General features: G+C 40.5%; 1 protein-coding gene and 1 pseudogene across 1 annotated transcript in view; both read left to right on the forward strand.

Moving 5' to 3' along the window:
- Window positions 1-26,284, forward strand: part of OTC (ornithine transcarbamylase) — a 76,270-nt gene that overhangs the window by 22,281 nt on the left and 27,705 nt on the right. The window contains exon 4 of the mRNA XM_055337435.1: window positions 8,169-8,256. Within this exon, the coding sequence (XP_055193410.1) occupies window positions 8,169-8,256 (88 nt within the window). The remainder of the gene's footprint in view (window positions 1-8,168; window positions 8,257-26,284) is intronic.
- Window positions 11,963-12,212, forward strand: LOC129517616 (thymosin beta-4-like; annotated as a pseudogene).

Genomic DNA, 26,284 nt, shown 5'->3' on the forward strand with positions numbered 1-26,284 from the left:
ACCCAGTCACCCCATCCCCCTGTCCACCTCTCTTTCCACTACCCCTTGTTCGTTTCCCAGAGTTAGGAGTCTCTCATGTTCTCTCACCCTCTCTGATATTTCCCAACCATTTTCTTTCCTTTCCCCTTTATTCCCTTTCACTATTTTTTATATTCCCCAAATGAATGAGACCATATAATGTTTGTCCTCCTCCAATTGACTTATTTCACTCAGCATAATACCCTCCAGTTCCATCCACGTTGAAGCAAATGGTGGGTATTCGTTCTTTCTGATGGCTGAGGAATATTCCATTGTACACATAGACCACAGCTTCTTTATCCATTCATCTTTCGATGGACACTGAGGCTCCTTCCACAGTTTGGCTATCGTGGACATTGCTGCTATAAACATCGGGGTGCAGGTGACTTGGCTTTTCACTGCATCTGTATCTCTGGGGTAAATCTCCAGCAGTGCAATTGCTGGGTCGTAGGGCAGATCTATTTTTAACTCTTTGAGGAACCTCCACACAGTTTTCCAGAGTGGCTGCACCAGTTCACATTCCCACCAACAGTGCAAGAGGGTTCCCCTTTCTCCACATCCTCTCCAACACCTGTGGTTTCCTGTCTTGTTAATTTTCACCATTCTCACTGGTGTGAGGTGGGATCTCATTGTGGTTTTGATTTGTGTTTCCCTGATGGCAAGCGACACAGAACATGTTCTCATGTGCTTGTTGGCCATGTCTATGTTTTCCTCTGTGAGATTTCTGTTCATGTCTTTTGCCCATTTCATGATTGAATTGTTTGTTTCTTTGCTGTTGAGTTTAATAAGTTCTCTATAGATCTTAGAAACTAGCCCTTTATCTGATAGGTCATTTGCAAATATCTTCTCCCATTCTGTAGGTTGTCTTTGAGTTTTGTTGACTGTATCCTTTGCTGTGCAAAAGCTTCTTATCTTGATGAAGTCCCAATAGTTCATTTTTGCTTTTGTTTCTTTTGCCTTCGTGGATGTATCTTGCAAGAAGTTGCTGTGGCCAAGTTCAGAAAGGGTGTTGCCTGTGTTCTCCTCTAGGATTTTGATAGATTCTTGTCTCACATTTAGATCTTTCATCCATTTTGAGTTTATCTTCATGTATGGTGTAAGAGAATGGTCCAGTGTCATTCTTCTGCACGTGGCTGTCCAATTTTCCCAGCACCATTTACTGAAGAGACTGTCCTTTTTCCAGTGAATAGTCTTTCCTACTTTGTTGAATATTAGTTGACCATAGAGTTGGGGGCCCATTTCTCAGTTCTCTATTCTGTTCCATTGATCTATGTGTCTGTTTTTTGTGCCAGTACCACACTGTCTTGATGATACCAGCTTTGTAGCATAATTTGAAATCTGACATTGTGATGCCTCTGGCTCTGGTTTTCTCTTTTAATATTCCCCTGGCTATTCAGGGTCTTTTCTGATTCCACACAAATCTTAAGATGATTTGTTCCAACTCTCTGAAGAAAGTCCATGGTATTATGATAGGGATTGCACTGAACATATTGCCCTGGGTAGCAATGACATTTTCACAATATTAATTCTTCCAATCCATGAGCATGGAATATTTTTCCATCTCTTTGTGTCTTTCCCAATTTCTTTCAGAAGCGTTCTGTAGCTTTTAGGGTATAGATCCTTTACCTCTTTGGTTAGGTTTATTCCTAGGTATCTTATGCCTTTGGGTGCAATTGTAAATGGGATTGACTCCTTAATTTCTCTTTCTTCATTCTCAGTAAAGAGAAATGCCACTGATTTCTGGGCATTGATTTTGTATCCTGCCACATTACTGAACTGCTGTATGAGTTCTAGCAATCATGGGGTAGAGTCTTTTGGGTTTTCTATGTACAGCATCATGTCATCTGCGAAGACGGAGAGTTTGACTTCTTCTTTGCCAATTTGAATGCCTTTTATTTCTTTTTGTTGCCTGATTGCTGAGACTAGGACTTTTAGTACTATGTTGAATAGCAGTGGTGAGAGTGGACATCCCTGTCGTGTGTCTGATCTTAGGGGAAAGGCTCTCAGTTTTTCCCCATTGAGAATGATACTCACTGTGGGCTTTTCATAGATAGCTTTTAAGATATTGATGAATGTTCCCTGTATCCCCATATTCTCAGGGGTTTTGATCAGGAATGGATGCTGTATTTTGTCAAATGCTTTCTCTGCATCTATTGAGAGGATCATATGGTTCTTGTTTTTTCTCTTGTTGATGTGATCTATTATGTTGATTGTTTTATGAGTGTTGAATCAGCCTTGCATCCCGGGGATAAATCCCACTTTGTCATGGTGAATAATCTTCTTAATGTGTTGTTGGATCCTATTGGCTAGTATCTTGTTGAGAATTTCTGCATCCGTGTTCATCAGGGATATTGGTCTATAATGCTCCTTTTTGGTGGGATCTTTGGTTCTGGAATCAAGGTGATGCTGGCCTCACAAAACCAGTTTGGAAGTATTCCATCCCTTTCTATCTATCGGAACAGCTTAAGTAGAATAGATATTATTTCTTCCTTAAACATTTGATAGAATTCCCCTGAGAAGCCATCTGGTCCTGGACTTTTGTGTCTTGGGAGGTTTTTGACAACTGCTTCAATTTCCTCCCTGGTTATTGTCCTGTTCAGGTTTTCTTTTTTTTCCTGTTCCAGTTTTGGTAGTTTGTGGGTTTCCAGAAATGCATCCATTTCTTCTAGATTGCCTAATTTGTTGGCATATAGCTGCTCATAATATGATTTTAAAATCGTTTGTATTTCCTTAGTATTGGTTGTGATCTCTCCTTTTTCATTTATTATTTTATTAATTTGAATCTTTTCTCTTTTCTTTTTAATAATTCTGGCTAGTGGTTCATCTGTCTTATTAATTCTTTCAAAGAACCAACTCCTGGTTTTGTTGATCTGTTCTACAGTTCTTGTGGTCTCTATTTCATTGAGTTCTGCTCGAATCTTTATTATTTCTCTTTTTCTGCTTGGAGTACGTTTTATTTGCTGTTTTTCCTCCAGTTCCTTTAGGTGCAAGGTTAGCTTGTGTATTTGAATTTTTTTCCAATTTTTTGAGGGATGCTTGTATTGCGATGTATTTCCCTCTAAGTACTGCTTTTGCTGTATCCCAAAGATTTTGAATGATTGTATCTTCATTTTCATTAGTTTCCATGAATCTTTTTAATTCTTCTCTAATTTCCTGGTTGACCCATTCATCTTTTAATAGGATGCTCTTTAACCTCCATGTGTTTGAGTTTCTTCCAAATTTCTTCTTGTGAGTGAGTTCTAGTTTCATAGCATTGTGGTCTGAAAATATGCAGGGGACAATCCCAATCTTTTGGTATTGGTTGAGACCTGATTTGTGATCCAGTATGTGGTTCTGGAGAAAGTTCCATGTACACTTGAGAAGAATGTGTATTCAGTTGCATTTAGATGTAAAGTTCTGTAAACATCTGTGAACTCCATCTGGTCCAGTGTATCATTTAAGACCCTTGTTTCTTTGGTGATATTCTGCTTAGAAGATCTGTCATTTGCAGAAAGTTTCATGTTGAAGTCTCCTACTATTAGTGTATTATTAACTACATATCTCTTTGCTTTGGTTATTAATTGATTGATATACTTGGCAACTCCCACATTAGGGGCATAGATATTCATGATAATTAGGTCTTCTTGTTGGATAGACCCTTTAAGTATGATATAGTGTCCCTCTTCATCTCTTAGTACAGTCTTTGGGATAAACTTTAATTTATCTGATATGAGGATGGCTACTCCTGCTTCCTTTTGAGGACCATTTCAATGGTAAATAGTTCTCCACCCTTTCATTTTCAGGCTAGAGGTGTCCTTACATCTAAAATGAGTCCTTGTAGACAGCAAATAGATGGTCTTGCTTTTTTATCCAGTCTGATAACCTGTGTCTTTTGATCAGATCGTTTAGCCCATTCACATTCAGAGTAACTTTTGAAAGATATGAATTTAGAGTCATCATAATACCTATTCAGTCCCTGTTTCTGTTGATTATTTCTTTGTGCTTCCTCTTTCTTTTACAGAGTCCTCCTTAATATTTCTGGTGAGCCGATTTGGTGGTCACATATTCTTTCAGTTTCTGCCTATCATGAAGCTCTTTACTCTCTCCTTCTATTCTGAATGAGATCCTTGCTGGATATAGTATTCTAGGCTGCATGTTCTTCTCATTTAGGACACTGAATATATCATGTCAGACCTTTCTGGCCTGCCAGGTCTCTGTGGAGAGGTCTGTTGTTAATCTGATATTTCTCCCCATATAACTTAAGAATCTTTTGTCTCTTGCTGCTTTAAGGATTTTCTCTTTATCTTTGGAATTTGGAAGTTTCACTATTAAATGTTGCGGTGTTGAACGGTTTTTATCTTTTTTTTTTTTTTTGTATGTGTGGGCTCTATCTCCTGGATCTGAATGCTTGTTTCCCTCCCCAAATTAGGGAAGTTCTCAGCTATGATTTGTTCAAATATACTTTCTGGCCCTCTCTCCTTCTCGGCATCTTCTCAAACCCCAATTATATGTAGATTCTTCCTTCTGAGGGTACCTTTTATTTCCCTTAACCTTTCCTCATGATCTTTTAATTGTTTTTCTCTTTTTTCCTCAGCTTCCTTCCTTACCATGAACTTGTCTTCTATGTCACCCACTCTTTCTTCTACCTCATTAACCCTAGCAGTTAGGACCTCCAGTTTGGATTCCATCTCATTTATTTTTAATTTCAGCCTGATTAGATCTCAGTTGTGCCATAACAAAGTCTCTAGAGTCCTTTATGCTTTTTTCCAGAGCCACCAGTGGCTTTATAATTGTGCTTCTGAATTGGCTTTCTGACATCAAATTGAAATCCATATTCTGTAACTCTGTGGCAGAGAGTACTGTTTCTGATTCTTTCTTTTGTGGTGAATTCTTCCTTCTAGTCATTTTGTTCAGTGAAGAGTGGCTGTATGAGCTGGCTGAGCCAAAAATATCAACCACAACCTAAGCAGATTCTACCCTAGATGATTCTGGCAAGGTCAGAGACCAGAAAATGAAAAAGATCAGAACAAAATAAAAGTACCACTAAAATGAAAAACATGTTTGAAAACAAAGTAGTAAACAAACAGCCAAAAACCCCAAAAAAGAAAAAAAACGAATTAAAGGGAAATAATAAAGAGGAAAAAAGGAAAAAAAGGGGGAAGAGGGACTGGGGGATGGTGGTGCTGGAGAAGTGGCAGTGGAAAGAGAATGTAGTCTACTTGAGGGGTCCTAGAGGATGATCCTCTTGGTTCTGAGTGTATTTTGTTCTGTATATTAGAAGATGCTCAATCCCAAATTTATATAAACCAGCAATACTCATAGAAAGCCCCACCACTGACCACCAAAACATATACAAGTTAAAAGAGGGGGGCAAGGCAGCCTGGGTGGCCCAGCGGTTTAGTGCCTCCTTCAGCCCAGGGCCTGATTCTGGAGACATGGGATTGAGTCCCACATCAGGCTTCCTGCATGGAGCCTGCTTCTCCCTCTGCCTGTGTCTCTGCCTCTCTCTCTCTCTCTCTCTCTGTTCCTCTCATGAATAAATAAACAAAATCTTAAAAAAAAGAGGGGGGCAGAATGGGAATGAAGAGAGAATATAATCTCACAGAATGAACCAGTACAGTATTTCAGTTGGTTCTGGGTGCATGCTGGTCATGTTTTAGAAGGTATTAACTTCCACCATTGTAGAACAAAATGAGGCAGAAAAACCAAAAACCACAAAACAAAGAATCCTATCTTGTATATCTCCCAAAATTAAATTGAGTATGTTGAAGGGAATCTAGAAGTGGAAAATATATCTAAGACATGTAGTTGTAGAAATATGAAAGTCAAAAAGGAAGAAACTTAAAAATGAAGAGCTGGTAAAATATTGTAGTTAAGGTGGAGAAAGAGAAAAAAATATTGGAAATTTTTAGTCATACAAAAATGAGTTGTACGGGAAAGGGGGGGAAGGAGGGGTACCCTCTGGTTCTATATACTGTAAATCCTTCCACTTCCCCTGGAACTTTCCAGCACTGCTTGGTCAAGAACTTGCTCTTCCCCTGTTCTTCCAGCGGGTCTTCTGGGGGGAGGGGCCTGCTGTGCTCTCAGGTGTGTGCACCTGGGGGAGCTGTCCCGCCCCCCACTAGGTGCTGGGCTCAGTGGGAGCCGTTGACCCCGTGAGGCCTCTGTTCCCTGGCGGCCCCGCCGCGTCCCAGGCAGGAGGTGACACGAGGAGGAACACCACCATTGGCGGCGGCCAGCTCCCCAGCCCTGGAGTCAGCTCCCGCAGTAACTACTGCAGCTCCCAGTCCGCACTGGCCTGGATGCTCCCGGGGTGGGGGGTGCTGATCTGCACAGCTCGGGGGCGCCGGGCAGCAGGAGCGTCCTCGCTGTCCTGGGCCCTCCCCACCTCCGCCTGTCCTGGGTGGAGTGCAGGATCCTGGGCTGTGTCCCCCAGCACCCTGGGATCCGGGGCCTGCGCCGCTGGAATCACACTCGCAGCCCCTGGATCCCCAAAGCAGCAGGCGCAGCCCCCTCCGGAGCTGCCACCTGACCGACCGGCTTCTCCCCGAGGCCCCGCCAGGCAGGTGCTCCAGCCCTTTACCAAGCTCAGCCCGCGGTGTGTGGGGTGCTCTCCCCCGGGGGCACCTCCTGTTAGTGACCCTGGGAACCTGGAGGCTCCACTGCTCCTCCTGGGATCCTGCCCGAGTTCCCTGCGAGCACTTTTCCCTCCGGGAAGAATCTGGGCCGATTGTTAAAGTTCCCGCTTCTCCGGGGCTAGGCTTTCCCCTCCCAGAGACTCTCGCTGCCCCCTTAGTCCGGCTCCTCGCGGGGGCCCTCCCCCACTGTATACTTTTAATTTTTTTCTGCCTTCCTACCTTGTTAGAAGAGAAAATCCTTCTCTCTGTAGTGTTCTCGCTATTCTCTCTTTAAATCTCAGGTCGAATTCGTAGGTGCTCAGGATTTGAAAGTTATCTAGGTAACTTGGGGGGGGGGACAGGTGACTTGGGGACCCTACTCCTCCTCCATCTTGCCCCACATCTCTTGAAAACAATCTTGAACAAGGTTTAAACTGTTGACTCTCAGAATGTTTGTCTACACAGTTCTTATAGTAATACTACTGTGCTTTTGTTAGAATAAAGGTTTCAATGGAAGAATGTTTATAAAGGGCCTGACCATGGTAGTGCTCCATGAATAGTCATTGCTAGAGTCAGAACACAGTACCCTCTAGGTAAAATCCATTTGGTCTGGACATATTTAAGAGAACACTCTTGAGTAATATAAGATAAGTAGAATATAGTTATTTCATTCCATTTCAGAAAGAACTACTTACTTTTTCTTTTTTTGACCTACAAACTCTGTCAAGGTATAAAACATTCTCATTGGGGCGCCTGGGTGGCTCAGTGGTTGAGCATCTGCCTTCGGCTCAGGTCATGATCCTGGGGTCCTGGGATCAAGTCCTGCATTAGGCTATCTGCAGGAAGCTTGCTTCTCCCTCTGCCTATGTCTCTGCCTCTTTCATGAATAAATAAATAAAATATTTAAAAATATATATAAATAAATAAAACATTCCCATTACCCTAGAAAGTTCACCAATGCTCCTTCCCAGCCAATCGTCCTCTCCAGAAGCAACTGCTCTTTTATTTTCTGCCACTCTATGGTAGCTTTTCCTGTTACACAACTTCATATAAATGGAATTACACATTATCTACTCTTTTGTATCTAGCTTCTTTCATCTAGCAATAATGTTTGTGGGATTCATCCATGTTGTATGTATTAGTAGTTCCTTCCTTTTTATTACTGAGTAGTGTTCCATTGTAATCCATGATTCCTATATTACAGTTTATTTTTCCATTTTTGGGGATGAAAATCTGAAAATTATATATTTTAAAGAACCAAAACCAGGCATGGCCTCCAAAAGTGAACAGTGTCCCATTATTGCCAGGTTCTGAACAACAGAGTAGAGAAATGGGCACACATCTGAAGGACAGTTGAGTGCTTTTACAGAAAATTTCATCTACCTGTCTCAGTTTCTAATTTTGCTTTGCCTGGGAATTCCCTACCAGAGACATTAGAGAGCTTCAATAAGATTGACTTTTCCATTGAGATGGTACCAGTTCCTCATAATTTTGTTTTCTACTTCAGTTCTTTTTTTTTCAAAATGCTATTTTTTCCTTTTTCTTTACTTGTAGGTTTTGCTCTTCTGGGAGGACACCCTTGTTTTCTTACCACACAAGATATTCATTTGGGTGTGAATGAAAGTCTCATGGACACAGCCCGGTTCGTAAATCTTTTTCTCTTCAAAGTTTATTTCAGAATTGATGAATTTCAAAAAGAAAATATGCTTCTCTTTAAATAAGGTTTTTGTCCTCTCAGCATCCTTTATACTGTTCTCTGTTTCTTCCTTTCTCTCTTTACCTGATGTTCTGAATGCTTCTCCCCACATCATCTTAGCAATTTGAAGAGGTTTCCGATTACAAAATGTCGAACTTAGGGAAACTTAGAATGCATCAGGTGTAATTCATATTTGACAGTTGAAGAAACAGATGTCCACGGAAACCGACATGTTCAATGACTCATAACTAGTTAGCAACAGAGTAGGTAATAATATTAAGTATAATATTAATAATATTGAGTAGTTAATAATCTTTATAATATTAATAATATTAAGGTAATAATATTAATTTATTGAGCGTTTATTGTATGTTAGGCATTGTTCTAAGTCATTTAATCCTATAACAATCCTATAACAATCCAAATAGATTGGCATAAAGAGGTGAAACAACTTAATTAGGAATGTACTAGCTACTATAACATAAAATCTCAAAATGCCAGTGGCTAACATAGTGTGCATATTCCTAATGGGTAAGAGGGAAGGCTTAATTATTTATGTGGCCCTTCAGGGATTCTGGATGAGGATGGCTCTAGCATTCTCAGTGTGTAGCCTCCAAGACTGTCCTGGGTGTTAGTTAACATCCAGCCAGAAGCTATGGGAAGAGAATATGGAGATGGGATACTAGCTTCAAACTCACCTTAGCAGAGAAGTGACATAATCACTTCCACTCATAGTCTATTGGCAAGTACTAGTATCTCACCCCTACTCAGATAAAAGTCAAGGTAGGAAAAGCCTCTTAACCATTATATCATAAAGACTGAAACATAGGCTCCCTAATTCCCCAAGCAATGCTGTCACCATTATATCATGTTTGGTTGAGAAATACAAAGCAAATGTCTTTGTTTAAATATTTCACCCTTGATATCAAAGACTAATGACTTTTTTTCTGAAAATGATATGCCATAAGTAACTCCTTATGACACTATTTATGGCAGCTGCCCTAGTATATACTAAAGAATCTACCCCATTTGAATTGCTAAATAGTTTTGAAATAAATCATCTTCAAGCCTTTTAGTGACATTATTTCAGATGGGACAATGTTAGTATTTGGAAGTGTTGTGTTCATGTTCTGGAAGCACGGAACTAAAAGAATAAATAAACATAAATGAGTTTTTCTTCCAACTATGCTGCCACTGACTGGGATTACATTTGCCTAATAATTCTGCTTCCACAAAAGTGAACTAAACTTTATTCAAAAGCAAATATTAAAGCTGGTTAAGGGAGGAAGCCAGGGGTCATTCCAGGCGAGAAGTTTCAGTGGGGATCTTCCATATAGAACCAAGTGAACGATGGTGAATAAATCATGTGTAAAGTAGTGGTTGGAAAAGGATAAAGTTAGAGGAACAGCTGAGTATCCAATAAAGAGTTAAGAGGTACACATTGGCATCCAGAAAGAGGTCAGGACCCAGAAATCAGGACCCCAAAAGTAAGAGACAATTAACGAAGCATGGGTTGAAAGCTATGAATGAAAATAAACATGTTCTTTGCTGTGCTTGCTTTCCGCACAATTCCCACTGCAAGTCCTTATTAAAGGAGCTCTACATAGATTCTGAGAAAAACAATCTGCTCACAAGTTCAAACATAATTGAAATCTTTTGCTCTATATAATTAGTTCCATTGCTACATGGATATATGGATACATAAAGTGGATACACAGAATTCATTCTGATCATTCCATCTTATCCAAAACATTGAATAAAAATAATAGCTCCTCCCTAAAGGGTGGATTTCTTGTACCATTATCTCTAAATCTTTGTAAAAACCTTAAAAATTGCATATTATTGGTCAGTTTTATAGATGACAAAACCATGACTCAGAAAAGTAATGGAGCTTAGCAGCTAAGTCGGCATTTAGATCATTTTTTTAAAAGGCCATGCTGTTTTGATTACCCGCACTACCTTTTATATATAGCCCACAAGAGGGGCAGTGAAATACATTATGGAAAACATCAGCTTGCACTGCCATGTTTGATGATTCACTAGGAGGATTCATGGACTCAGCATATAGTCATAATACTCACAGCTATGATTTACTACAGTGAAAGTATACCAAGCACAATCGATGAAGGGAAAAGGCACATGTAGCAAAATCCAAGGGAAACCAGGTGTAAAATTCCAAGAGTCCTTTCCCAGTGGAGACGCTCAGGACATGTTTAATTCCCTTAGTAATGAGTTATGATAACACGTGTGAAATGTTGCCAACCAGGGAAGCTCCTTAGAGACTCAGTACTCAGGGTTTTTATTGAGGGCTGGTCACATAGCATCCTCTGTTTGACACGTACCCAAATCCAGACTCTCAGAAGGAAAGCGGATATTTACTTTAAACCATACTGTTTGTAAAATTAAAAAAAGAAATAGTCATAGTGAGCAACTCTCATCAGTCCTGGAACCTTCCTCAAATCAAAGTTCCCAGATCACACCCAAAGGCCAAACCTTACATGCAGACCTTTCTCTTTTTAAAAAAATTTTAAGACTTATTTATTTATTTGAGGGGGGTAAAGAGGGAGGTGCAGAGTGAGAGGATCTCAGGCAGATTCCGAGACTCCTCACTGAGCACTGAGCCTGACACAGGGCTCGATCTCAAAACTCTGAGGTCATGACCTAAGTGGGAAAGACAAGAATCAGAAGCTCAACCAACTGAGCCACCTAGATGCTCCACGCAGGCCTTGAAAAGGCTATCAGTTAGGCATGGCTTGAAAATCAAAAGGCTTGAGACTGTGATTCATAGGTGCAAACTTCCCTGGATCTTAGTTTCCTTTTCTATAAAATGAGGGTCTTCTTATCCTTACGGTCCAATTTATACTCTCCAGTGCATGTGAATGTATTAGATATCAAGTGGTGGTCCTTACAAGAGGTGTATCCCAATGCAGAAAAATGAAGAATTCTGGGCCCCACAATCAGATATTCTAATTCAGCAGTGAGAGCTCAGATAGTTTTGAGGAAATTATACTTTAACAAGTTCCTCAAATGGTTCTGTTTCCTGGGTGGCTTTGTGAAATGCTGAATGAGAAGGCTGTGTAGTAATCTTGGGGTGTTGCGCTGTCAATCTATGCTAGTGTGTGAGTGAAGGGAATGCTAAAGAAGGAACAGCTAATAAAATATTTATATGGTGTCATGATAACTGATTGTGAAGGGTACAGTGATAGTGGATGCAAAATAATTTCAGATTTGTTATTCTTAAAATATATGGATATGTTAGCAGAAGCAGAAAAGTGAAAGGAGTTTCTGCTTTGGAGAGAAGGTGCTAGATTAGGTATTAGACATATTGGAGGTTGAAGCTCCAAAACAAATGTCCACCAGCCACTGGAGATAGACCTTGGGTGAAGTTGAGAGCTGGATAAATAGAACTGTAAGCTCAGTGGTAGAAAATGAGCTCCTGAATTTCCTTGTGGGAGAATTGGAGAAGGCTGAACCTTGAGGTGCAGTGAGGGAGGGGCAGAAGGAAATACTTAGAGTCCAAGGAGAATAAGGATAGTGCAATAACAGAAGAGGCTAAAATGGTAAATGGGGATGTCAGAAAGGTGGGCATACTAGCTACTGCAGAAGCAGACTTTCTTTTGTGTACCCCATTGCTGCTTAATCTGCCAAAATATCTGACAAACCAGATATGGCTGAGATTCAGAAATTCAATAAATCTAAATTGAAGAAGACAATAGAAATCCACTGCCTTTCACAGAAGCAATTGAACGGGAGAAGCGAAGAAGTGAATCTTAATGACATCTACCCTGCCAATATGCACCATACAATCCATAGCAATTGCCTCCTTGCTTTTCCTGGAAGTTAAACTTTGTAAGATGCAAAGAGATTGGATGATGTTTAAATGACAGTGCTGGCCTTTTCAAATCAGGAGAATAGTGCACACCTGACACTGATTGATGGCATTGCTTCTCCATCTGCCTGTCCGGCTACTTTGGGGGCCTGGTGGAATAAAAAAAAAAGTGCCCATTGGTGAAAGAAGAACCTAAGGGGGGAATATAGTGAATGTGGAAACAAAAAGAAAAAAAGGCAAAACTGGGCTAGTCTCCTAAAAGCTGTTAAGTGCAATTTCCAAAGTGTTAATTATTAAGCAAATGATTTAATTATTCATTTATTCAAAAATATTTATTGAATGCCTAGTTTTTCTTCCAGGAATTGTTTTAGCACTGAGAATAAAATGATCAAATCAAACAAAATCTCTGTTTGGGTGTAAATTATATTTTAGTGGGAGGAGGCTTGCACTAAACCAATAAATAAAGCATGATGAGAATAGCAGGTTGGCGTAAGTGCTATGATGAAGCAAAAGCAGGGTGATGTGTGGGTGGGGTGGGGGTTACTGTAGATAGGGTGGTCAGGAAGGGCCTCTCTGAGGAGATGACATTTGGGAACTGACTGAAAAGACAGAAGCAGGTATGCAAACCTGTGGGGAAAGCATTGCAGACAGAAGGAACTGCTGGCACAAAAGGTTAAGGCAAGACCAAGTTTCATGTATTCAGGAACAGAAGGATAGAAAGCAATGTTTAAAATTTGCAAGTAAACATATTTTAGATCTTCAAAGAATGAAAAAAAAAATACCCTCACAAGTTGGTCCTGTTTCAGCCATCAAAAGAAAGATAAATCAGACCAAGAAGTACCTTAATATGCCATCAAAATAAAATGTACTGCTCTTTATATTCTTTTTTTTAAGATTTTATTTATTTATTCCAGAGAGAGAGAGAGAGAGAGAGAGAGAGAGGCAGAGACACAGGCAGAGGGAGAAGCGGGCTCCATGAGGGGAGCCTGATGTGGGACTTGACCCTGGGTCTCCAGGACCAGGCCCTGGGCCGAAGGTGGCGCTAAACCGCTAAGCCACCCGGGCTGCCCAGCTCTTTATATTCTTGATTACAAGAATAAAACCTGTCCATTCTTCAAAATACTGTGAGCAAATTCTCCCTAGCTAAGTCTGAGTTCAGTATTGTGTAATCTGAGGGTGCTAATGAGGAATAAGGGAAGCACTGAGACATTGAATGATATTTTGCAAAAGCTGGTGTGTCAGGGTCCCCAAGATCACCCCAAAGTTCAAGAATTCATGAGGAGGGCTCACTCACAGGACATAGCATATGGTTATAGTAATGGCTGAGATCCATTACCAGGAGAAAAAAAAAAAGATACAAAGCAAAATCAGCAAAGGGAAAAGGTGCATGGTGTCAAGTCTGGGGGAGACCAGGAACAAGCTTCAAGGGGTCCTCTCCCTGTGGAGTCATACAGGACATGCTTAATTACCCCCAGCAATGAGTTGTGTCAACATATGTGAAATGTTGCCTATCAGGGAAGCTTGTTAGAGACTCTGTGCCCAAGATTTTTATTGAGGACTGGTGACATAGCACCCTCACCCTAGCATAAACCCAAATTCTAGGCTCCCAGAAGGAAGGGAAGTGTTTGGCATAATCCACAGCATTTATACAATTTAGGCAGTGAGCTATCCTTACTATTTCCAGGAATGGTGGAAGCCCTGCAGAAGTTCAAGTTCCCAGATGCCAGTCAAGGGCCAACCCTGGAAGTAGGCCTTTCAAAGACAGTCATCTCAGGACTGCTGTGTTAATTCATTTTATGCACCACTGAAATGTCCTTCACCTAGATACACTCTAACTGGTAAGGGAGTAAATATTGCACCAATGGGAGCACAGCTTCAAGATTTGAACTGTTTCCTTAGTTCAGGGTGGATCCCTGTAGGGCCAGACCCCCAACAGAGAGAATCAATCATTGCTCACTTCTCTATTTTGGGAAGTCTCTCTTAGCAATTCTTTTCTACCCCCTAACATATCAGAAGACACACACAAAAAATACTTTATTTTTTTCATTTAAATTTGCTTCAAATTTGAGGATGTTTTCAGATTTTGTCAATTCTCTGCTGGGGTTAAGAGTTGGACAGTACATTTTTGCCTTCACTCTGGGCTTGTCCTTTTATTTTTTATAGTTTTTTAAAAAAAGATTTTATTTGTTTATTCATGAGAGATACACAGAGAGAGAGGCAGAGACACACAGGCAGAGGGAGAAGCAGGCTCCATACAGGGAGCCCCACGTGGGACTCAATCCCAGGTCTCCAGGATCACACCCTGGGCAGCAGGCAGCGCTAAACCGCTGCGCCACCAGGGCTGCCCTGGGCTTGTCCTTTTAGATGTGACACCAGAAGTGACACCTCAGCATGACTATCACGGATACCTAGGAAGTTTAAAATCGGATGGAACTTCACAACAGCAGTGGGACCTTCTCTCTCCAGATTCAAGGCTTTCTGTGACTTCCATAATGATAGCTGTTGGTGCCTAATGTTCTGAGTCTGCAGCCAAAAGGGGCATAATAGGTTCACACTCATTTTCACTTTCATACAGCACCTTAGTGATATAGCTTCAGGAACCATGTGTATGAAAGGCTCCATGGAAAACCAAACAATGTAACATTGTTCTACTCTAATTACTTTCCCTATAGATGTAATTTGCTTATGGTATTGATTGCTAAAATGTATTCTACTAATATAAAACTAGTAGAAAGGAAAATCAGCGTAAACCTCTGTATTTGTTTCTTAGGGCTGTCATACAAATTACCACAAACCTGGTGGCTTAAAACGACAGAGATTATTTATTCGTTCACAGTTCTAGAGGCTAGAAGTCCAAAATCAATGTGTAAGCAAAGCCATGCTTTCTCTGAAGGCTCTGAGTAGAATCCTTCCTTGCCCTGCCTAGCTTCTGATGGCTCTCAGCAATCCCTGGCATTCCTTGGCTTGTAGTTGAATCACTTCAAACTCTGCCTCTGTGTTCACCTGGGCTTCTTCTCTGTATGTCTCTGTGAATCCCCTCCTTTTCTTATGAGGACACCAGTTCTCTGATGTAGGGCCCGCCCTCCTCTAGTATGACATTATCTTAACGAATTACTTCTGCAGAGACCCTATTTCCAAACAAGGTCACATTTTGAGTTTCCAGGTGGCTATAAATTCAGGGTACACTATTCAAATGCCTACACAATCACACATCCACATGCCCCTGCAACAACACGGAAAGGTTTCAAATCATTGTCATTCTGATGGCTCAAACAAGGGAAGTTACAGAGGGATTTGTGGATGAGGCACAGTCCTCAAGAGAAGGAGTGAACCACTGTCATATTGAAAGGAATGCTTTTAAAAAGCTGCAATACTATTATTAAAGATATTTCATGAGGCTATTATGCTGAGTGAAGTAAGTCAATTGGAGAAGGACAATCATTATATGGTTTCACTTATATGGGGAATATAAGAAATAGTGAAAGGGATTATAGGGGAAAGGAGGGAAAATGAGTGGGAAAAATTAGAGAAGGTGACAAAACATGAGACTCCTAACTCTGGGAGATGAACAAGGGGGAGTGGATGGGGAGGCGGGTGGGGGGATGGGTGACTGGGTGACAGGCACTGAGGGGGGCACTTGACAGGATGAGCACCCGCCACAGGATGATGCCAACATACTATATGTTGGCAAATCGAACTTCAATAAAAAAATATAAAGGGGATCCCTGGATGGCTCAGTGGTTTGGTGCCTGCCTTTGGCCCAGGGCCTGATCCTGGAGTTCCGGGATCGAATCCCGTGTTGGGCTCCCTGCATGGAGCCTGCTTCTCCCTCTGCCTGTTATCTCTGCCTCTCTCTGTCTCTCATAAATGAATAAATAAAAAATATGTATAAAAAAGGTATTTATGCCAGTGATATTAAGACTGAAAAAAGGCAATCTTTCTTAGGTTTCTTACTGAAATGTTTTAAAATATTGCACCTCATTAGGTACTAAAGGATTGCTGTATCTATAGATTGAAAATACGATATCTCCATGAATCTTTACAGAGTTCACCAAAAAGCTAGCAGGCATGGCAGGCATGGCAGTCCTTGGGTAAATGGTAACAAAACCCAGCCCTTCACAACATGATTTACGACTCTTCATAGTATAGAGGCAGTTTGCCATAGTGTAAACTTCAAGGGCTTTGAAGCAGGACTGGGCTTCATTTTAAGTCACAACTCATGCCACACTGGCTCTGTGGCTTGGACCAGTTGCTTCCAAGTCTTAGGTTCCACAGCTGTAAAATGGAGGTACAAATACTTATCTCAATGAGTTACAAGAGGATGAATGAGATAATGTTTATAAAGGACAGCCACACGGAATATATTCAGGTAATACTGATGGAACCAAGTTATGGCCTGATTCAATCTCAGGAAAGCTCTGAATAAATTTGAGACATCACTGGGGTCTCCTATTCAGCTTACCGTGACCTACCACTGAGACTCCTATAGCTCACTTTGAAGAGGTCATTCTCAATGCCATTATGCCCTACCCATTTATCCCTGAGGCCCTCAAAACTAGGTACTAATACTTAAATCAAAATAATCTGGCCAGGGGATCCCTGGGTGGCGCAGTGGTTTGGCGCCTGTCTTTGGCCCGGGGCGCGATCCTGGAGACCCGGGATCGAATACCACGTCAGGCTCCCGGTGCATGGAGCCTGCTTCTCCCTCTGCCTGTGTCTCTGCCTCTTTCTCTCTCTCTCTCTCTCTCTCTCTCTCTCTCTCTCTGACTGTCATAAATAAATAAATAAATAAATAAATAAATAAATAAATAAATAAATAAAAATAATCTGGCCATTATAGAAGCTTTCGTGAATAAATTGCATGTGGCAATTATTCAACCTCCCTGGATTTCCTCCAACACCAGCCCATTTGAGAGGAGCCCATCTAGGTTTGCTAAAGGTATTATTTTGTTTCCTCATTATTCTTATATTGATAGAACTAAAATTATAACCTGGATAGAGGTATCAGAGCACTGGAATATTCTCCCTCCTGGAGGCAGACTCAGTTAATAAGTTTCTTCCCTGACCAATTTACACTGGGGATAAAATATATGTCTCCTCTAAGGCCTTGGCTTGCTTCATTAAAAGGTAAAAATATGAAATATTCATTTTTAAATAATTATAGATTTCTCAGTGGCATTATGCACAACCCAAAATTCCTCCCACTGCTTGACAGTCAGCTATTCAACTGATTGGAGGTGTCACTAATAACAAACTGAAATTTGGGGTGGCACACAGTCTTATTCAAGGCAGGATATGGACAAAAGGAAGACTGTGGCAGGATCCCATGAGAATACAAGTTCTGTTTGCCTTTGGCTTTTGCAACACATTTACCACGTTTCAATAAGTTTAGGAATAGCTCAACTTCTAACAGTATCAGGATTGCTGTATGATTGACCATCTCACCAATATCCATGTTTGCTCTTAAGATCTGGTCCAGCACATGATTGGTGTTTTCTTTTTTGTTTTGTTGCTTCTTTAGTTTTTCAGGTTTTTTGGTTTTGTTTTGTATCTGTTCACTCAACCACACTGACTCTGCATCAGGCCTTCCTGGGGACATGGGGGACTTTGCTTATGGTATTTTTTGCTTTGTTTTGCTTTATTTCGTTTTGGCCTTCTGAGTGTTTTAATTCCTAAAAATTTTTTTGATCTTATACCAAAGGGAAAAATGTAAAAGAATAGTAGAAATTTGAGGTCAGAGTGTCTTTATGGGTTATTTAGATCAACCATCTTCTTCATGCCTCCTCCATACCAATTTCTTTAAAATTGTTCTCGAGCTTCCATGAAAATATCCTTTATCAGGGCACTCTACATACTGTGCTATCTTGTTTCATTTTTATGCAGTCTGATGGTTCCTATGAGAGTTTATACAAACTGCCTGAGAGTTCTCTTCTTCATTAAATTGAAATTGGTCTTATTATGACTCTTGTCAGTGTTCTTCTGTTCAAACTCATGTATTTTAATATATTTGAAGGCTTCAATTCATTGCAGTTATTATTCCTATTGCTGCTCAAATTATCCCATATTTGGCCAATGTGACCTGTCCTCAAGTTGGCTGCTGGGTCGTTTTGACATACCTCTATTAGTCTTTGATAACTCCCTTACTGCTCGATATGGCAAGATGTTCCAGGCTCATCTTGTACATTTCTTTACCAAGGCCAAGAATTAGCCATTGCTCTAAGAAGCCCTAGTTCATTCTCAATTACTTTCAAAATCATGTTTGGAAGAAATGTTCTTATTTGAATGATATGAGGGTTTTTTCTCTGGTTATTACAGTAATAGTCCTTTTGGTAGAAAATACTAAAAGAGATGTAAAAAGAGAGAGAGAACCACCAATACTGTCATTTTTCTGAAATAATCAATGTTAACATTTTATCTCCTGAACCATCTTTCTATTTAAAGTCCTATGCCATGCTTCTCTTTTTTGACACAGTAGGAAAAGAGATGATGGGGGTGGGGATGCAGGGAATAGACTACATTTTAAACATTTGGGTAAAATCAAGTTGAATAAATGTTTTAACTTGTGGATTATTTTTTTAAAACCCTAACATTGGCTATTGAACATCCAGAGGAAACTGATATGTGTGAGAAACTTTAACTTTGGGTAATTTGGATATTGCAAAAGCTGTTTTGCTGCCATTGTTGACAGATGCCCAAGATTGTCTACCAAGCTGTAGGAATCCACCAGAAGGCAAACAGAACTTTATATATTCTAATGGAAATGAAAAGAGACAAAAATCAAGTCATTATAGAGCTAGAGAAAGTATTTTAACTTGTCAACCTTTCATTTGTACTACATATAACACAGCTTTTACAATATTGAAATCTGGGGTTTTAAATTGATGGAGAGCCATAAAAAGCCCAGATTACTGTTAATGGCTCTGTAAGCCCAACTCTAGTTATAGGTTTGTCATTGTTTCCAGCGAAAAGCTGTTTTTTTTTAAAGACCTTTAGTAACCTGGAAGATGAAAAATAAGAATGGTGATTTATTTGTGATTTTTAAAATTTAAATTCAATTTGCCAACATATAGTATAACACCGAGTGTCATCTCATAACATGCCCTCCTTAGTGTCCGTCACCCATTTACCCCATCCCCCCACCCACCTTCCCTTCTGCAACCCTTTGTTTCCCAGAGTGAGGAGTTTCTCATGGTTTGTCTTCCTCTCTAATTTTTCCCCACTCAATTTCTCCCCTTTCCCTTATGGTCCCTTTCAGTATTTCTTGTATGATTTATAGCAGCTTTAAACATTAAGTAGAAAGCAGCGTCATTGACAAAATATACGAACTAACTAAAGGTCTTTAATATCTTTGTTTCCACAAGTGATTCCAATGTGAAAACAACCTGGGAGCAGTTCCTTTTCCACTTGTATTATTAATTCTATTTTACCTTCAGCTTCTGTGGCGGAAGGATCAAAGTGGCATTTTCTATCAAGCTTTGTTGTACTCCCTTTTGCCCATAGATGCTTTAATGTGCAAGGGGCTTTCTGTACCTAAAGGAATGCACCCTTCTTTTTGTACTTTGTTGATAGTCAAAAATATTAATCTTATGAATTTATCAAGCATTTAGCATTCCTTTAAACATAAAATAGCTAACATTCTTTAGTGGTTCTCAAAGTGCGGTCCCCAAACTAGAAGCATAAGCAGTACCTGAGAGTTTGTTAGAAATGCAAAATTCTCCTGGGCCCCAAACCACACCTACTGAATCAGAAACACAGCTGACTATGTTCCAACCAGCCCTCCTGGTGATTCTGATACATGTTCAAATTTCAGAACAACTGTTTTGAACAGTCACATACAACTTATCCAATAAATCAAATACATATTAAATGAACAAAACAAGTCCCCTCAACCATTTAACCACTGATTGCAAACTTAATCAAATGCTTTTAAACATTTAACTTAATCACAAGCCTAGCATTTTGGATTTCCTTGGATGCTCTAAATATCTTAAAAAGGAAAAGATACATATAAAATAGCATACTGGTTACAGAGCTGTTTAATATTTTAACAAAACTGGGCACAATGCTATTAATATCATAGATGTTGTTTTACATCCTTATGCCTCCTTTTATTCTTATCCTTATATGGCCCTGGAATTAAAACCTCTATACATTGCTGGCTTGTCAGGAATTCTACAAAAGATTATTTTGATACCTTTTCAGGACTTCAGTCTGTAATTTTACCAGATTGGAAAGAAAAAAAAATCATCTCAGGAGGCTAGAATGCAGGTTAAGTGGTTTGCCAAACACTCCATTTTGGTTGGGTTTTAGGAACTGGCTACTAAGTCCAAGATAAACTAAATTCAAGCTGTGGGCCAGTAGGCTGAATATCTTTAGCACATCACTTTCATTGTTTATCATGGATCTATATTGATTTCCTTTGGTGCCTTAACAAATTACTGCAAATTGAGTGACTTAAAACAACACAAATTTCTTATCTTACACTTCTGGAGGTCAGATGTCTAAAATGAGTCCACAGAGTTGTGTTCCTTCTGGAAGCTCCTGGGGAGAATCCAAGTCCTTATGCTTTCTAGCCTTCCTTATGCTAGCTAGCATCTTCTCTCCTTTCTGACCTCTTGCCTCTCTCTTATGAGGACCCTTGTAATTACATTGGGCCTATCCCAGGATAATCTGTCTCAAGATCCTTAATTTAATCATACCTACAAAGTTCCTTTTGCCATCGAAGGGAACATAATCACAGGTCCTGGGGATTAGGACATGGGCATTTTTGTGGGGGCACTTCTCTGGCTACCATAGGATCTTAATTGTAGTTTTTCATATAGATTCTGACTTTTCACAGAAATTAAAAGATTAGGTATTCCTTAAGTTTTATTTTCTTTGTTTTTAAACTCTGGCAGACCTGCTGTAATGTTTTCATGATATATTATCCTGGCCAGTTTGGATATTTTAAAATATATGCCTTTTTTAATGACATTGTTTTGTAAGTAGTCAGGTCATCAGGAAGTTTTATTCCCAGGGAGACAGAAAGGTGAGTCTGAAAATTTTGATTCTTCTTCAGGACAGTTAACTAAGTTATTTTGGAATAAATGGTTATATTGGCATTCTAATTGTAAATTGTATATGGTAACTGATGCTAGTTAACTGCTGGACTCTTCTACTTTACTTTATATAAAACCACAAATGCTGATGGCATGTGTTCAGTTACGTTACAGTTTCTACCATTTCTAGGAATTTGGCTTATAAGTTAATGTAATTTTTTATGATTTACACACATTAAAAATGGTATGAATCTATGCTTTATAAACAGAAATATACTTAATAACCCACAAATATCCATCTGTATATATACACTTATTTATAAACACTTTCTTACTTAAGCAAAGAAATTTAAATGTACATGGTAACAGTCATTCTTTGTTGACACTATAATTATACTTTCATACATTTTTCTTTGTATTGATTTTTTCCTTATTAGCGTGATGGACTTTTACAAGTACTTATTTTATTTGATGATTTTCATTACTATAAGTGATCACAACTGGACAAATGGGAGCTTCTTTAAGTTGATTTTTTTCCTTCTAGCACTGCCTCTGCCATTTAAAAATTGCTTTTGCTTCCTGGAAACAACAGGGAATACTGATTTGTCTAGCCCAAGGACATGTTATTAACTATCCTATAATAGCTTCTGGTTCCCCCCCTTTTAAAATAGAACAATATTAAGACCAAATTCTGGGCACTAGGGATACTTAGAAGTGTTGAAGGGGAAAAGATTATAGCTATTACTGCTGCCATAGGACTGTTCCTGGTAGTTACTAGGCTGAAAGGAAAATATCTATCTTTAAAAAAAAAGATTATTTTTACATACATTAAAATCTTTTAAAAAAAGATTATATAGAGAGAAAGATTCTAAAGCAGATTCCATGCTGAGCACACAGCCTGAGTGGTGTTCAAACTCACAACCCCTAGATCATGACTTGAGCTAAAATCAAGAGTTGGCCACTCATCAACCAACTGAGCTACTTAGGCACCCCGAAAATACCTTTCATAAGTGTATAATATATTGTTCTTTCCAGTGTAGCCATATCACGTTGTTAGCTCTTATTTTTCTTATATGATGGGATTTCAGCAACTTCGAAGACTTTCCTCCTCTACATTGATCTGTTGTTCCATCCTGCAGCAGAATATCCTACTCTTCCCCCACCTCCTTTCTCTATTTTTGAGGACAATGGTTCTCAGTCTTGTCTTCATATTGGAATAACTTGGAAAGCTTTAAAAATATCAATGTGAGTCCCCCACCATATCTTCTGCTTTAACTTTCCAAAAGGCAGAATGTGACATCAGGATTTTTACAGCTCCACAGGTGATCTTAATGGGTAGCCAAGGTCAGAACCTCTGTTCTAGGAGATATTGGGCAATCTCAGTAAAGCAGACCAGGTACTCTCCTAAAAGATTATACCATACAGGGGGGAGAAGGGGCAAGACGGCGGATGAGTAGGGTCCCCAAGTCACCTGTCCCCACCAAATTACCTAGATAACCTTCAAATCACCCTGAAAATCTACGAATTCGGCCTGAGATTTAAAGAGAGACCAGCTGGAATGCTACAGGGAGAAGAGTTCGTGCTTCTATCAAGGTAGGAAGACGGGGGAAAAAGAAAAGAAGAAACAAAAGGCCTCCGAGGGGGAGGGGCCCCGCAAGGAGCCAGGGTGAGGCCGGGGCGAGTGTCCCCAGGACAGGAGAGCCCCGTCCCGGAGAAGCAGGAGCTGCACCAACCTTTCCGGGCGGAAAGGGGCCCGCAGGGAGTTAGAGCAGGACCCAGGAGGGCGGGGATGCCCTCGGGCTCCCGGGGACACTAACAGACACCTGCGAGCGCAGGAGAGTGCGCCGAGCTCCCTAAGGGCTGCAGCGCGCACGGCGGGACCTACCGGAGCAGCTCGGAGGGGCTCGGGCGGCGGCTCACGGAGGGGGCTGCGCGACCGGGAGTGCGAATCCCACAGCGCAGGCCCCGGGAGCACAGGGCGCCCGGACACAGCCCAGGATCCGGCCTCCCCCCAGGACAGGCAGAGGCCGGGAGGGCCCAGGACAGCAAGGACGCTCCTGCCCCGAGCTGAGCAGATCAGCGGCCCCGCCCCGGAGCCTCCAGGCTCTGCAGACGGAGAGCCCCGAGCCCCGTAGTTCCTGCGGAGGCTGACTCCAGGCTTCCAGAGCTGCCATAACCACTGCGGCTGTTCCTCCTGGGGCCTCACGGGGTAAACAACCCCCACTGAGCCCTGCACCAGGCAGGGGGCAGAGCAGCTCCCCCAAGTGCTAACACCTGAAAATCAGCACAACAGGCCCCTCCCCCAGAAGACCAGCTAGACGGACCAGTTCCAGGGGAAGTCGAGGGACTTAAAGTCTACAGAATCAGAAGATACTCCCCCGTGATTTTTTTTATTTCTGATTGCTTCCCCCCCTTTTTTTCTTTCACCTTTCTTTCTTTTTCTTTCTCTTTTTCTTCTCTTTTTTTCCTTTTTTTCTTCCTTTTTTCTTTTTCTCTTTTCTTTCCTTCTTTCTCTCCTCTCTTTTTCTCCTTTTCCCAATACAACTTGTTTTTGGCCACTCTGCACTGAGCAAAATGACTAGAAGGAAAACCTCACCTCAAAAGAAAGAATCAGAAACAGCCCTCTCTCCCACAGAGTTACAAAATCTGGATTACAATTCAATGTCAGAAAGCCAATTCAGAAGCACTATTATACAGCTACTGGTGGCTCTAGAAAAAAGCATAAAGGACTCAAGAGACTTCATGACTGCAGAATTTAGATCCAATCAGGCAGAAATTAAAAATCAATTGAATGAGATGCAATCCAAACTAGAAGTCCTAACGACGAGGGTTAAAGAGGTGGAAGAACGAGTGAGTGACATAGAAGACAAGTTGATGACAAAGAGGGAAACTGAGGAAAAAAGAGACAGACAATTAAAAGGCCATGAAGACAGATTAAGGGAAATAAACGACAGCCTGAGGAAGGAAAACCTACGTTTAACTGGGGTTCCTGAGGGCGCCGAAAGGGCCAGAGGGCAAGAATATGTACTTGAACAAGTCATAGCTGAAAACTTTCCTAATCTGGGAAGGGAAACAGGCATTCAGATCCAGGAAATAGAGAGATCCCCCCCTAAAATCAATAAAAACCGTTCAACACCTCGACATTTAATAGTGAAGCTTGCAAATTCCAAAGATAAAGAGAAGATCCTTAAAGCAGCAAGAGACAAGAAATCCCTGACTTATGGGGAGGAGTATTAGGGTAACAGCAGACCTCTCCACAGAGACCTGGCAGGCCAGAAAGGGCTGGCAGGATACATTCAGGGTCCTAAATGAGAAGAACATGCAACCAAGAATACTTTATCCAGCAAGGCTCTCATTCAAAATGGAAGGAGAGATAAAGAGCTTCCAAGACAGGCAGGAACTGAAAGAATATGTGACCTCCAAACCAGCTCTGCAAGAAATTTTAAGGGGGACTCTTAAAATTCCCCTTTAAGAAGAAGTTCAGTGGAACAATCCAAAAACAAGGACTGAATAGATATCATGATGACACTAAACTCATATCTGTCAATAGTAACTCTGAACGTGAACGGGCTTAATGACCCCATCAAAAGGCGCAGGGTTTCAGACTGGATAAAAAAGCAGGACCCATCTATTTGCTGTCTACAAGAGACTCATTTTAGACAGAAGGACACCTACAGCCTGAAAATAAAAGGTTGGAGAACCATTTACCATTCAAATGGTCCTCAAAAGAAAGCAGGGGTAGCCATCCTTATATCAGATAAACTAACATTTACCCCGAAGACTGTAGTGAGAGATGAAGAGGGAAACTATCTCATACTTAAAAGATCTATCCAACAAGAGGACTTAACAATCCTCAATATATATGCCCCGAATGTGGGAGCTGCCAAATATTTAAACCAATTAATAACTAAAGTGAAGAAATACTTAGATAATAATACACTTATACTTGGTGACTTCAATCTAGCTCTTTCTACCCTCGATAGGTCTTCTAAGCACAACATCTCCAAAGAAACGAGAGCTTTAAATGATACACTGGACCAGATAGATTTCACAGATATCTACAGAACTTTACATCCAAACTCAACTGAATACACATTCTTCTCAAGTGCACATGGAACTTTCTCCAGAATAGACCACATACTGGGTCACAAATCAGGTCTGAACCGATACCAAAAGACTGGGATCGTCCCTTGCATATTCTCAGACCATAATGCCTTGAAATTAGAACTAAATCACAATAAGAAGTTTGGAAGGACCTCAAACACGTGGAGGTTAAGGACCATCCTGCTAAAAGATGAAAGGATCAACCAGGAAATTAAGGAAGAATTAAAAAGATTCATGGAAACTAATGAGAATGAAGATACAACCATTCAAAATCTTTGGGATGCAGCAAAAGCAGTCCTAAGGGGGAAATACATTGCAATACAAGCATCCATTCAAAAACTGGAAAGAACTCAAATACAAAAGCTAACCTTACACATAAAGGAGCTAGAGAAAAAACAGCAGATAGATCCTACACCCAGCGGGAGAAGAGAGTTAATTAATATTCGAGCAGAACTCAACGAAATCGAGACCAGAAGAACTGTGGAACAGATCAACAGAACCAGGAGTTGGTTCTTTGAAAGAATCAATAAGATAGATAAACCATTAGCCAACCTTATGAAAAAGAAGAGAGAGAAGACTCAAATTAATAAAATCATGACTGAGAAAGGAGAGATCACTACCAACACCAAGGAAATACAAACGATTTTAAAAACATATTATGAACTGCTCTACGCCAATAAATTGGGCAATCTAGAAGAAATGGACGCATTCCTGGAAAGCCACAAACTACCAAAACTGGAACAGGAAGAAATAGAAAACCTGAACAGGCCAATAACCAGGGAGGAAATTGAGGCAGTCATCAAAAACCTCCCAAGACACAAGAGTCCAGGGCCAGATGGCTTCCCAGGGGAATTCTATCAAACGTTTAAAGAAGAAACCATACCTATTCTACTAAAGCTGTTTGGAAAGATAGAAAGAGATGGAGTACTTCCAAATTCATTCTATGAGGCCAGCATCACCTTAATTCCAAAACCAGACAAAGACCCCACCAAAAAGGAGAATT

The sequence above is a fragment of the Nyctereutes procyonoides genome, unplaced genomic scaffold, assembly GCF_905146905.1.
Source record: "Nyctereutes procyonoides isolate TBG_1078 unplaced genomic scaffold, NYPRO_anot_genome, whole genome shotgun sequence".
Classification (NCBI taxonomy): Eukaryota; Metazoa; Chordata; class Mammalia; order Carnivora; family Canidae; genus Nyctereutes; species Nyctereutes procyonoides.